The following is a 14665-nucleotide window of genomic DNA, read 5'->3' as shown; positions in this document are numbered from 1 at the left end:
CTTGGATAAGACATAGTCTCTCTGAGCCTTGGTTTCCTCATATATAAAATGGGTTGTTAGGTGGGGCAAATTCTGTAAGTTTTGTAAAGTATCGAGTAGAGTCCCTGGCGCTTAGCAGGTATGAAACAATTTTGTTTTCCCACTGTCCTTAAAAATAAAAATAAAAATCATCAAATAGAACTAGAAGATCAGAATTCTAGGTTATAGTCTTGATTTCACTACAACCTTGCTATATGAACTGGGATAGGTTATTTCAATTCTCAAGGCCTCAGTTTCCTTCTTGGTAAGATGGTAGGTGGGAAAATGAGGAAGTGAGGAGTGGGCCTTATGACTGTCATGCTACCAAGAACTCAAAAAGTTTTTTTTTTTTTTTCCTGGATGATAGTATAGAAGGTGAGGGATATGAAAGATTTTGCTATAGAGTATGTTCCTCAGTTTTAGCAGTCAAGGCATGCAAAGTCTGCCTCTTAATGGTTTGCTCAGCTGACTCATTTATACCTGCTTAAATTAGTAGGTAAATTGAGAGGTGGTAGTGTTGTTAGGTTACTGTTGAGCCTATTAATAATTTATGAGCCATCAAGGAATTAATACACACTTTAAGTTCTCACTGCATTTTTCCTTATTCATAATTCTTTGCCTAATTGCTTTTTCCTTTAAAAATGGGGGGAGCTGAGACCTTGGATATTTGCCTAATGGCTCAAGCAGAACCATGACCTGGTTGCCAAGTCTTTCAGTTCTTTTATACCCTGGGGACATTTGCCATTGAAAGAAAACTGATGGGTTTGATATTCCTGAAAGAGATATTTTGCACTAACTTCTGGCCCCATTAAATGCTTTGGCACTTGCCCATTCTCTGTAATGGGAGCAATAAATTTGTTTCAATTTAGGACATTGTCAAGTAGGAAATATTGACAAAAACAAAATAATGCTTTGAAAACAGCCAGGATGAAACCATGAATAAATAAACATATTGAACTTAACTGATAAATTAGCAAATGGCCATTCATAAGAGTCTGACTGGACCATTTCAAAGTTAGGCCAAGTAAATTCCTGTCTCTAATAGAAATATCATCTTACTCTTTAGGCCAGAGGAAAGGTGGGCTAAGAGGAAAGGTGGGCTGCATGGAAAGACACTGCAAAGCATAGAAAGGCATTTACTCCGTCTGACAGATCTGTTTTAAATAGATCTGTTTTCAGCTAAATGCCAAAAGGATGAGCCAGATGACTCTAGTAGCCTTTTCTATAGCAAGGCATTTATTATCCTAGTGTAAACACCTTTATTAGGCATTTCAGCAAGCTGTTTCTCCACCTTTTCTTTGTATTAGTTCCTTAGATTGGGGCAAATAACTGAAATTCTGTTTAAGTATTATTGTATGTGTTTCCTCTTGAGTATAAGAGATAACTTCTAACTTAGAGATATTCCTCTTGAAGAAGGGGATAAGTGTGCATATGGCATTGATCCTTGTGCTAATATTATCACATAGGTAACATTGTTATGACAGACGGCAATAAACTACAAAACATGTTTGCAAACTTGTGAGGCCTTAAATGGTGTTGCCTTATTAAAAATCCAAATGGCTAAATCATCCAGAGTACAGGTAGCCTGAGGGCATTGTTAGCTGCATAAAAACTAATTGGACCAATTTGAATGGAAGAAAATGTTGCCTGAAGTCTTTAATCACACTAATAACCTAATGGTTTTCTGCTCAACATAGCCCAGGCTGTGTTTAGGAAGATGAATCCATGCATGCAGCTTAGAAAATTTTACACAAGATCAGAGGGTCGAGAGGAATAATAAATTTCTCATTTAGAAAGTTTAGTGCATGTGTATCTCATGTTTTAGCATCATAGCAAGGTAACAGCAAGCAATTGTTGGATAAAGGAAAGTATCTTTTTTTAAAGATGAAGCAAACATGAGAAAGATGATTCTGATTTTGCTCTGATTATAAGGGATGTTTCTCTAAGAAGAATTTAGTGTTCATTTTTATGTGCAAATAATCCAAAACCCTTTAACTTATTATCAGCTCTGTAATTCAATGAGCTCCTGAAATGGTAACTGAACAATAGTTTGACATGTGCTATTATTATTTTTTTCTTTTTTTTCTTTTTATTTTATTATTATTATACTTTAAGTTTTAGGGTACATGTGCACAATGTGCAGGTTAGTTACATATGCATACATGTGCCATGCTGGTGTGCTGCACCCATTAACTTGTCATTTAGCATTAGGTATATCTCCTAATGCTATCCCTCCCCCGTCCCCCAACCCCACAGCAGTCCCCAGAGTGTGATGTTCCCCTTCCTGTGTCCATGTGTCCAAAACAGCATGGTACTGGTACCAAAACAAAGATATAGATCAATGGAACAGAACAGAGCCCTCAGAAATAACGCTGCGTATCTACAACTATCTGATCTTTGACAAACCTGAGAAAAACAAGCAATGGGGAAAGGATTCCCTATTTAACAAATGGTGCTGGGAAAACTGGCTAGCCATATGTAGAAAGCTGAAACTGGATCCCTTCCTCACACCTTATACAAAAATTAATTCAAGATGGATTAAAGACTTAAATGCTAGACCTAAAACCATAAAAGCCCTAGAAGAAAACCTAGGCATTACCATTCAGGACATAGGCATGGGCAAGGACTTCATGTCTGAAACACCAAAAGCAATGGCAACAAAAGCCAAAATTGACAAATGGGATCGAATTAAACTAAAGAGCTTCTGCACAGCAAAAGAAAGAACCGTCAGAGTGAACAGGCAACCTACAAAATGGGAGAAAATTTTCGCAACCTACTCATCTGACAAAGGGCTAATATCCAGAATCTACAAAGAACTCAAATTTACAAGAAAAAAAACAAACAACCCCATCAAAAAGTGGGCAAAGGACATGAACAGACACTTCTCAAAAGAAGACATTTATGCAGCCAAAAAACACATGAAAAAATGCTCACCATCACTGGCCATCAGAGAAATGCAAATCAAAACCACAATGAGATACCATCTCACACCAGTTAGAATGGCGATCATTAAAATGTCAGGAAACATCAGGTGCTGGAGAGGGTGTGGAGAAATAGGAACACTTTTACACTGTTGGTGGGACTGTAAACTAGTTCAACCATTGTGGAAGTCAGTGTGGTGATTCCTCAGGGATCTAGAACTAGAAATACCATTTGACCCAGCCATCCCATTACTGGGTATATACCCAAGGACTATAAATCATGCTGCTATAAAGACACATGCACACGTATGTTTATTGTGGCACTATTCACAATAGCAAAGACTTGGAACCAACCCAAATGTCCAACAATGATAGACTGGATTAAGAAAATGTGGCACATATACACCATGGAATACTATGCAGCCATAAAAAATGATGAGTTCGTGTCCTTTGTAGGGACATGGATGAAATTGGAAATCATCATTCTCAGTAAACTATCGCAAGGACAAAAAACCAAACACCGCATGTTCTCACTCATAGGTGGGAATTGAACAATGAGAAGACATGTGCTATTATTAAATGGAGTGTGTTTTAGTAGAAAGAGTATGGAATGAAAGTCTGAAAAACTTTTGTTCAAGTTCAGTTTCTGCCTCTGGCTAGCTCTGTGAGTTTCTGCAAGTCATTCGAACTTTCTGAGCCTGACTTTGCATCCCCAAAACGCAGGTGAAATTAATTCCTTCCCAGACACCCCACAGGGGTTTTATAAAAATGTTACAAGCTAATCAATAGAAAAATATATGCAAGCTATAAAGCCTTCTGCAAGTATAAGCAATTATTATTATTATATCATAGTAGAACATAATGTTCTGGGTCTCTTTATTTAAAACAATTCTCTGTAATTGTTTTAATTTCACTCTTAACTTTCAAGCCATGTAAAATAGTATACGTCTGTTATAATTCACCAAATCAAAGTTCCCAAGTTTGCAAAAGCCACGCTCAGAAGAATGTGATTTAAAAAAAATGATTCCTTTTGGACTGTATACCCATCTGAAGTCTTCTTTGGAATGCAATTCAGTCAGAAGCAATTGTGGCACTAGCAAATATTCTGAGAATTCATGAAATCCCACAGCCAAAACCATGATTCATTGCTCCAATACCAAAAACATTTGGCAGGCTGTAGTTTGGAAGCCACAGCACTGTCTGTTTTTGAGGCTCTAAATGGAGCCATTTGGATTCATTGTGACACTGCCTGGTCCCACCACACTAGAGAGATGGCACCAGAATTCCCCAGTCTCTTCAGACATTATTTTTCGTATTTCTTCTTGGGACTTGCTTAACAATATATCTCTTTGGATTAAATTACATAGAGTTTTAGGAGTATCTCCTCTATCCTGTAAGCATTGCAACATGAATATTCTACAAATTCTTTTATATAAGAATTCTTGTTAAGCAGCTCTGGATTTCCTAGTGCCAGCCTTATACAACCTGTCATTCAAATCCTTAACGATGGGTTTATGTGAAAGTGGTTTCTCTACAGTTTCCTCTGCTTCATCTTAAATGGAAATGTAATTCCTCCTTTGAAATGGAGCACTAAATGCAATGGTTCCTTCAGGCATATGGCACGTTTCAGTTACCATTTCAAATGAAATGTATTTAGACAAAAGCTACTAACAGCATGCTGAGTAGCAGTGGTAACGTATAGCCAGATATGCTGTGGCATGTATGTAAAAATCAGGCATTCAGCCCTGGCCAAATGTTGGACACGTCAGATAAGGAAGCTAAAAATCTCCTGCCTAAATGGGGACTGTGTAATTTCACTCTGCCTTTCCAACATGCCAAAGCTAGCTTCTCAAAGTCTGCATGATTCATGAATGCCTTATAAAGAATCACAGAATTCTGTGGCTCACATCTGTAATCCAAGCACTTTGGGAGGTCGAGGTGGGTGGATCAACAGGAGTTCGACACCAGCCTGACCAACATGATGAAGCCCCATCTCTACTAAAAATGCAAAAAATTAGCCAGGCATGGTGGCACATGCCTGTAATCCCAGCTACTCTTATGCTGACACACAAGAATTGTTTGAGTGTGGGAGGTGAAGATTGCAGTGAGCCGAGATTGCACCACTGCAATCCAGCCTGGGTGACTGAGAGGGACTGTGTCTCAAATCAAACAAACAAAAAAGGAATCACAGAATGTAAGAAATGGAGGAATCTGGGATGTCACTTGTCACATCTTGTGACCTCCAGGTAGGTTCCTGGATCCCTCTACAGCACCTGGAGCCAAGAGGTGCTTCAGTCCTTAGCTTACAGACTTCCAGGGATGGAACAGTATCCCCTACTAGAACAATTCAATCTGTTTTTGGACAGTTCTAATCTTAGGAAATGCAGCATTTTGTTTTAATTATTGTTGATGTCTAAGGTTCAACTTAACTCTGTGGGAATGTCATCTATATGAAATACCTTCACCATTTGAAGACTGTGTCAGTTGTGGATATTCAGTCAGTCACAATTGAATCTAACCACTCGTCATCTGGAACAGATCTCCCCTTCTTACTTACAAAGCAGTCAGGAGTAATTCTGTCCAACACTCTGCTAGAATCCAGCTGTATGTTCTAGCCTATTGATTTCCCCTTATTATTTATCTTCATCAAAAAATAATAAAGTAAATCTAGAATGATTTTCTTTTCTTAATGTATCCATGGTAGCTCCTAGTAATCAGTGTTTTTCTAAGAGTGCAGAAAACTTCTGTTTAAATCATTCCTTTCTGAAGCTTTGCCTATAATGTACATTAACTCACTAGCCTAGTTTATAGGCTGTCTTACTCCTGCTTTGGGGAGTTGAGTCTATATTTGCATATATTATCTTCTAGCACTTTTCCCATTCTTCTTAGCTCTTCTGTCATTAGTTTTAAATGCCCTGGTTCCTGTCTTTACCCAGGGTGCATTAATTCATTCACAGACAATGTGACCATTTGCAAACAGGCTACTTTGTTCTGACAAGCCATGGCCTAAATGGCATGCACACTCCAAAATACAGTTTACATATTGTGGATTTGAGTGTGAACTGGTCTAATTGGCAGATGTTCACTAGGACATCTATACCCCTAAAGCATGAATTAATTAGTAAAAATATTTTTGAAAAATTTGTTTCTGTTCTTAATTTTAATAAATTATTCATATCCTAATGTACCTTTATAAAAACGGTGACTGATGATCATTTTTATATTTATGTATACATCATGGAGCTAATTTGAATTAGCACTAAAATAATATATACTAATATAACATGGTAGTATGCAAAAACTAACCTAAAGACTATGTTATTCTCTTTTCATAAAATAAAATTTCATTTTACATCCACAAAATTACCCATATAGGAACTAATAATTCATATATATGGCTATCTATGATATATATCATCATCTTTTTAGCATAAAGAAGACTACCTAGTTGACCAGCAATGTTGAAATACTTGCAAAATTGAGTGCTTTCCTTACCTGTCATTAGCTTGCATTTACTTTTGTTGAATTCCTGAGGCAGCTGCATCACTGTATTTTCACTGACCACAATTTCAGCAAATAGAGGTCCTGATGTATCTTCTAAATCCGGGCATCTGTGAAATGCTTGCTGAAGTCTGGATGCACATGGGTGGAAACAGCTAGTTCCATTGATCAGGGTCTGGTTTCTTCTGTTTTGTTTGACCTGGCATGGGTAGCTTCCATCTGTTTGTCATCCTAGAACAGCATCTGGAGCCAGCCTATGTGGTATCTCTTGGGCAAAAAGGTTAAGTCGTTTGACATGGATTGCATTTAGCAACTGAACAAACAGAGCAGCTTGGATATGAGCTTTTATTCAGAAGAAACCAGATAGCCATTTTGGTGATAAAATATTTATTTCCTATTATCTTGTGTTGCCAAGACTACTTTGTATAGTACATTTCTTAAAAGGAGATAGAGTTCTAAAGAAGTTAGGTATATTAATAAGGGAAATTGTATTTTGAAAAATGTCTTGAGTGATATTCTATTGCCATATTTATTGTTGATTGAGAACACATTATGTCCCATTTAAGCCAATACTTTGTCTTCTTTTTAAGTATTGCTTTCTTCTAAAAAACAACATCTTTACTCTATAGCTTGAGGAAGTGAGGCCAAAGATGCAGTCATTTTTAAGGCAGGTAGAAAGAATTAATCAGTGTGAACTGATGTTAGCTTTCAGGAAAATCTGATGTCTCCAAATGAACATTTTGTAAGAATTTAATTTTATTTAACTTAACATACATACTTTTATTTTAAGTATTTGCAGAGTACTGGCTAACCCCTGTGGGGAATCTAAAGATGTCAGACATAATCTCTGACCTCCAGGAGCTATCTGTGTAATGAGGTTCACTAGCATACAAATACAGATAATTCTACACTAAGGCAGACTCTGATGGGTACTGTGGTAGAATTATCAAGTTCTAGAGGGGTATGGAAGAGGAAGAGGTTAGTTCTGACTGGGAGTTTTCAAGAGGGCTTCAAGGAAATGCCAACTTTGAGTTGGACCTTTATTGAGTGCTTACTAAATTTCAGCAATGTTCAAAGTGCTTTAAATTTATTAACTCTTTTAATTCTCATGATTAACTTTATAAGCTAAGTCTTGTTATAATTCCCATTTTATAGTTGTATCACTGAGGTATGGAATAGTTAAATAACTTGCCAAGATAGTAAGTGATGGTGTCAGGATTCAAATTCAAGGAGTCTGGCACTAAAATGCTCATTCTTAACCATAGCACTATACTGCTTCCTGCCAGGGATAAATAGCCATATTCAAGCAGTTGAGAGCGCTCAGCCATAGTCATAGAGAAAAGAAAATTGAGGAATGTTTGCAAAATTCAGTTTTTTAGTCTGGCTTGAACTTGGGTAAAAAAAAAGTTGAGGAATTGTAGAATACAAGACACAGAGACCCAAGTAGGGCTATAGAGGACTTGGTATATCGGCTTGGGGAATTGCAGGGGAATGCTGCGGTAAGGCTTTTATTATAATAAGACCCTTTGGGGGGAGTATTGAATGACTGGGGGGTAGAATGTCATTTAAGGATCTATTAATTCTATTAAATGCTCCAAAAACTCTTTGTTAAGCTTCTCTTATGTACCAGGCACTGTTCTGAGTGTTGAAGATATAGCAGGGAACAAGAGAAACAATTCTCCACCCTCATTGTGTGGAAAGAATATGGAGGGTGTATAAGTAAACAGATAAATAAACAAGATAATTTTCTATAGTTCTGAAAGAAGGAAATAAGGCGATGTGATGTGATAGAGAGTGGCCATGGGCAGAGGAATAGTCACTCAGAATGGTGGTCAGGATCTATTATTGGCTCCTCTGCCATTCAGGCCTGAACTGAGGCCTAAATTGCAGAGGAGGCAGTCATAGATGAAGGCAGGGCAAGTGTTCAGCAAAAGGGGATTTGCATTTATTAAGAAGAGCATTGCAAGCAGCGTTAACAAATGCAGAAGCTCTGAATTGGGAAAGAGCTTGGAGGGTTCAAGAGACAGAAAGAATGCCAAAAAGAAGAAGCATTTAGCAAAAGATGGGGAGAAGGGTATGGGTTGAAGTTTGAGAAGTAGGAAGGACCAGAACCTTATAGGTAGAGCATTTGTATTTTATTCCAAATGAACTGGGAAGCAATTGAAAAGTTTTAAGTAGGTGAATGATGTAATCTGTTTATATTTTGAAAAGATCACCCTAGATAAGTATACAAAGAATGGACTATATAGAGACAGAAGTGAAAGCAGGAAGATCAATTAGGTGGCAAACTGCAAAAGCCCAAAGAGGAAAAGATTAGTCTAGGCCTTGAGGCTGGAGAGAGATGGATAGATTAGGATTATATTTTGGAGGCAGAGCTAAAAGGACTTGAATTGAGTGAGAAATGTGAGGGAAAGAAGCTATTACCAAGGAGGACTCCAAGAATTTTGGCTCAAGGTAACTGAACGATGTAATACTGGTAACCGAAATGGAAAGAACTGGCTTGGGGGCTGGGAGAATTAAGAGTTCTTCTACAGTCATGGTGAAGTTCTGGGGGGAACTAGGGTAGTTGCTTTGAGAATGACAAATGATGAATGGATGCTAGAGAGATTATAGATATACAATTAACTGACTGATGTAGTTAGATGTTAGGATGAGGATTTTGATAAATTCAGGTTTTGAGTCAGATGAACTGGGAAGGAAGTGACCCCATTTACCAAATCGGCAAAAGAGAAGGAGGAGTTTGAGAAAGAAGGATCAATACAGAGTAGGAATCATTAGGAAATTCATATTTGATAGTAGATAAACACATCAGCTTTGGAATCTAAAAGATGAGGATTTGAATCCTGGATGAGCTGTTAGCAAACCTGCATGACAAGTTACTTAATTGTTCCAGTGTCAGTTTTGTTATCTATAAAATAAGGAAATGATATTATATTATATGTAAAGTGATATATATAAAAACAGAAAAGAATCATGCAATGAATATTATCACTATATCTTATCATTATCATAAAAATAATATTATAATAATACTTCTTGGGATGTGTTTTATTTATATTATTACTAAGATAATAATGTTCTTGTTTTAGTTCTTTTTAGTAAGGATTACAAGCACAAACTGGAAATTATTTATGTTCTTTTCCTATTTTACAGGTAAATAAACTGAGGCTCAGAAAGGATGGCATACCCAAGGTTATACTGCTAGAAATTGTAACCTATGCTTAAGAGCCAGGACTCACACTTGGATATGACTTAAACCAAATAATTCTGAACTCTTCCCCAACTAGTTACTGTTAAGATAAAAGCTGCTTTGTATCACTTTGCCATTTCTCTGGGATCTATGTTGAGTGGAAAAATTCTGTGTTTATAAAAATGTTATTATCAGATCACCACACTGTGAAACTGTGTTTTATTAATTTTCCAGTGCTGGACAATATTCCTCTCAAGGTCTGTCTTTGGAGGAGATGAAAAGAAGTCTTCAATACACACCCATTGACAAATATGGTAAGTAGGCAGATTCTTTAGGTTTGTTAAGAAAACTACCCCTAGGAAGGTGATGTCTATTTGACAAAAAGGGAGAAAACATTGCATATTGTAATATCCAAAATGACAGATGCTTTAAAAATATAAAAGTATAAAATTTGATTTTATATGTCTTTTATAACTCATTTACCTTTAAGGTTAATAATGTCTGTGTGAGCATGTGTGAGTGTGCATGAGTGTGTAAGTATATGTGTGATTATGTGTGAGTGCCTGTATGTGTTTGTGTACATAGAAAAAAGTACAACTCTTTTTAAAAAAAAAAAAAAAACTCCTTCCTCTCATGATATTCCAAATACTTTGTCAACATTTTATTAAGTCCATTGCTTCTAAGCCCCACATTAAGTGTGTGTGGGTAGGGAGAGGAAAAACAAGAGATGAATTTTCACAATTACCTAATATGTTGGGAGAGCTATTCCCCTTTAGCCAAGCACTCAAGGGTAAAATGCAAATCCAGCCATTCCTTCAAACAGCTGGAGAGGCGGTGAGGGGACAGTTTGATGGGAACCATTTTACACAGGACTTCTTCAGAAAGAATTAATAAAGCTCTTTGAAATAATTAACAAAGTTTTTTTCAGGCCTCTGGAAGCCAGAGGATGGACAATTGCCTTTATCATCAGCTGCGATATCAATGTGTTAGGGCTGGGATGTCCTTTTACCAACCTTTAAGCCTGAGAGGCACTATGTTTAATTGGAATTTTAGCACAATGGGCCCATTTATCCATTGCAACTTCCTTTGACTATTTGAAGGACTGAAAAAGTATCTGTCGGTTAAAGAGATCAGATTTATTTTAAGAGCTGGGTTTGGGAAAGAATAAATTAGATGATGTGAGCCTGGGTAGGGGGCAATAGACCTGGGAGACCTTCGGCTTTGGGATCCTCACCAATTCACCTCATCTGCAGAGACTCATTAGCTAAGGCATTAGAAACCTTTTAAGAAACAAAGGAAAATATATGTTCTGAATAGATGCAGACAAACTATTTGGGCACATTTAAAAAAGGGAAATTTTGTGCTTCTGATTCCCAATACGTGTCTAGAATGCAGATGAGTGCTTTTTATCATCAGTTTTACAACATAATTGGCCAGTCCAGTAACAGATCCTCTTGAGGGGCAAAATGCACTCCAAGTGTCACATCCTCACATTTTTTAATAGATATAATATCTTTTCTTCAAATCTTTACAGATGTAACTTCATAACCACAAAACATAGGGCATCCTTTGAAACATTTGCTTTGACCAGAAGTCTTCCCTTTTGTGGTAAGGTTTCAAGATGAAGCATTTCTTTAACTTAATTTGTTTCTTAAAGAAGAATTCCCCCAAGATGGAGAAGTAAGAGAAATGTGATGTAATAATGCAAAATTTGGGTTTTCCTATGCATACCTGTCTCAGGGATGAAAGAAAACATGGAGGGTGTTTGGATGGAGTGAGAGTACCTATAAACAAAGAAGATACATTCGGTATCTCCCATTAGGAGCATCACATCATACAAGAAAGAACGCTTTAATTGCCCTTTATTCTATTTCATAAACTGATTGCAATATAACAGCAATTTTATGGGCTTCTTCTCCCCCTGCTTTGCCGTCAAAGAGCAGAGCTCGAAAATGGAGATAAAATGAAACACATAGCTGTTTTCTCTCTACTTGAGACCTTTTACCTTAAAGTAACAAAACATTAAGACTTGGTTCAGTCTTTTCCTAAAGCCTATGGTCAAATTTCAGTTGAGTTCTTCTTAAACTGAGTGGGCCCACAATCTGACACATCTGTTCTTACCTTCTGGCAATAATGACATCAATAATAAATGCTAGCCTCAATGCCTTACTGATTTTGCTGATCATTCCTGAGGGTAGAGCCCACCCACCCTTTGGGGACATATGTCCACAATCAAATTTCCACTGGAGTCCTGTGGGGCAAGAGGCACTGGAACATCACAGGCCAGTAAAATTGCATGTGGTATGTTAGAAAGCTGATTATGGTCATAAAAGTATTACAAGTTTATGGAAGCATCTACCTATGCCTGAAATGAAGTCTCATTTTTAGCCTGGATACAGAAACTATTTTGCTGTAGAAGGTAGATTTTGTTTTAGTCTACACAGAATTTAGATCTACTGATATGTATCCTACTGCCCCTCATCTCATCCTCCCCCATCATAACCTTCCTCACATCTGACCAGAGCCAATCCCAAAAGAGGTGAGTGAGAGAGACCAGTTGACAGGAGTATCACTATCAGTGGCATTTTCTCTTAAGAGAGTTTATGTGCTACCTAAGATATTTTGACAAGAGACCTTTCTTATGAAAATAAATATTTCGATCCAACTGCATACTGTTAGATGTCTTAATGAAAATGTAGATGACTGGGTTGGTTATGAAAACTCAGCTATCAAAGGGGAGCAAAAGCAGCAATAGCTATTGACAAATGTGCTCACTTTCATGAAGCAATGAATGGCTTTCTTGCTTCAGAGTGAAAAGAAAACTGCTTCCCTGTACATAGCTCTGTGGTTCTCTTGGACAGTGGCCTGATCCTGAGCCACTAGTTTAATTCTCTGGACACATCCAAGGCTATTGCTTCAAAGGGCATCAAATGCCACTGGTATTTAGACCTAAGAATTTTATGTACCTTTAAAATTTGGGCTACCAGGGAGAAGAAACAAACAAAGCCATCTGGTTTGAGAAAGAAAGGCTCTTTCCTTTTCCTTTTCTTTTTCTCTTTTTTTTTTTTTTTTTTTTTTTTTTTGAGATGGAGTCTTGCTCTGTTGCTAGGCTGGAGTGCAGTGGTGTGATCTTGGCTCACTGCAACCTCTGCTTCTCGAGTTCAAGTGATTCTCCTGCCTCAGCCTCCTGAGTAGCTGAGACTACAGGCACATGCCACCACACCCGGCTATTTTTTGTATTTTAGTAGAGATGGGGTTTCACCATATTGACCAGGATGGTCTTGATCTCCCGACCTCATGATTCGCTCTCCGGGCCATCCCAAAGTGCTGGGATTACAGGCATGAGCCACTGCGCCTGGACTCTTTCCTTTTTCTTTACCTTCCTTTTTATAGCCATCTTTTGTTTAGCATTCACTGGTATCAGACAGTGCTAATTGTCTTAGGTGCATTGCCAACTTTATGAATAAGTGCTATTGTTTCTCCCATTTACAGATGAACACACCGAGGCATAGAAAGGTTAAGTTGACAAAAGTCACAGAGTCAGCAAGTAGTGGAATCCGTGCTTAAACCCAGATTTGCCTGACGTGAAAGCCTGGGCTTTTAGCCATCCTGACATGCCATCTGCCTGAGCTGTACCCCTCTTTACTCCAAACCCAAAATGCCACCTGGCCAGCTTGGTTCCAAATTAGACATTCATCATTCATATTTGCCTGGTCTCAGCTCTCTGTTTTCATTGTAAATGTTGCTTGTGCTTTGCAACTACTCACCAGCAACCGTTGTCCAGATTCTCTGTTCACATGGTCTGGAAGACCTGCCTGGTTCAGGCTGGTTATAAAAAATTGGGGGATGTACTGAAAGACTAGTAAGTAACAACTGAACTTCTTCTCTGATGCAGGCTATGTATCCGATCCCATGAGCCCAATGCATTTTCATTCTTGCCGAAATAGTAGCAGCTTTGAGGACAGCAGCTGACAGCATTCGGCGTATACCTAAGGAGAGTTTTTTCCCCGAACTGACAGCAACGATTCCAACCACGGCAAGCTGGCTTCCAACTATAACATTTTATTCTCAAAGGTCTCCTTAAATTGGGCTTGTTTTTACTGGTCCTATTTAATTCCCCACTATTAGCAGGCTTTGGATTTGTGCCTAAGGAATAATATGCAAAAGAACCAAGACAGAATGTATATGAAGAATTGTTTTTAATTTTGTAAATTAAAAAAAATTTAGATCGTTACTTGGAAATGGAGCCTAAGTCTGTGGTGGACAGATAATAATTATGTTTTCCTGGGCTGAATTATGTAGACTTGTGTTTGACAGCTATGGGTTTATTTCTTAGAACATTGTTCATTTTCTTTTCTCATTATGTTACTTCTAGTGTTCACCTCTGTGATTAAAGATTCTTTGGTGAAATAGAAAATTGATTTATGAGTGTATTTTATTTCAACAAGACTTCCACAGAGTATATTTTTTTTCCAGCCATATTGGTAAAAACAGTAGCAACTTTTAGGTCAAGAAGCTTGCAAAAATATAGCACTAATTTAGTCCCCTTTCCATGTCATGCCGAGGGCTCCATGATCTACTTAGGTAACCTGTTGCTCTCAGAACAAGAAGTCGTAGATGCTATTGGGTCAGTTGTGAAACCAGCCTATGCATGCAAACCTGCCATTTTTTTATACTAGAGTTTTGCACAGTGTGGTGGGAGAATACCTAAGGTGCCTACTGCCTTCGAGAAATGAGAAATCTGCCCTCCATACTGGTTCCTAGTTGGAAGACAGGAATGGTTCTATGAGACAAAATAGTTTTTCCATTGAAAGACAGATGGGGAAAAAACAGGGAGGAAACTATAAAAATTGAAGGATAATTGTGTGTTTTGATTTTGGCAAGATAAATAAGGTTAGCAAAGGAATCTTGGATATCCTCTAAATCAAGGTTCCTCAACCTTGGCACTGTTGACGTTTGTTGAGAGGGTGGGGGGCTGTCCTATGCATTGTAGGATGTTTAGCAGCTTTCTGGTCTCTACCCGCCAGATGCCAGT

At 37.8% G+C, this 14665-nt stretch overlaps 1 protein-coding gene across 5 annotated transcripts in view; it reads left to right on the top strand.

The window, feature by feature from the left end:
- The window catches only part of TNNI3K (TNNI3 interacting kinase), a 304916-nt gene extending 290865 nt beyond the window's left edge, over positions 1-14051 (top strand). For 2 of the 5 annotated variants that reach the window (XM_009459335.5, XM_054659350.2), the window contains 2 exons: positions 9865-9944; positions 13526-14050. In XM_009459335.5, the coding sequence (XP_009457610.2) occupies positions 9865-9936 (72 nt within the window). In that variant the 3' untranslated portion in view covers positions 9937-9944; positions 13526-14050. Of the gene's footprint in view, positions 1-9864; positions 9945-13122; positions 13229-13525 lie in introns of those variants that run through there. The other 3 variants (NM_001204797.2, XM_016922083.4, XM_016923540.4) reach the window with 3 other exon arrangements.
- The last annotated feature ends 614 nt before the right edge of the window (positions 14052-14665 follow it).

Source organism: Pan troglodytes, chromosome 1 (assembly GCF_028858775.2).
Source record: "Pan troglodytes isolate AG18354 chromosome 1, NHGRI_mPanTro3-v2.0_pri, whole genome shotgun sequence".
Lineage (NCBI taxonomy): Eukaryota > Metazoa > Chordata > Mammalia > Primates > Hominidae > Pan > Pan troglodytes.
This window is presented reverse-complemented; position numbering and strand designations above follow the sequence as displayed.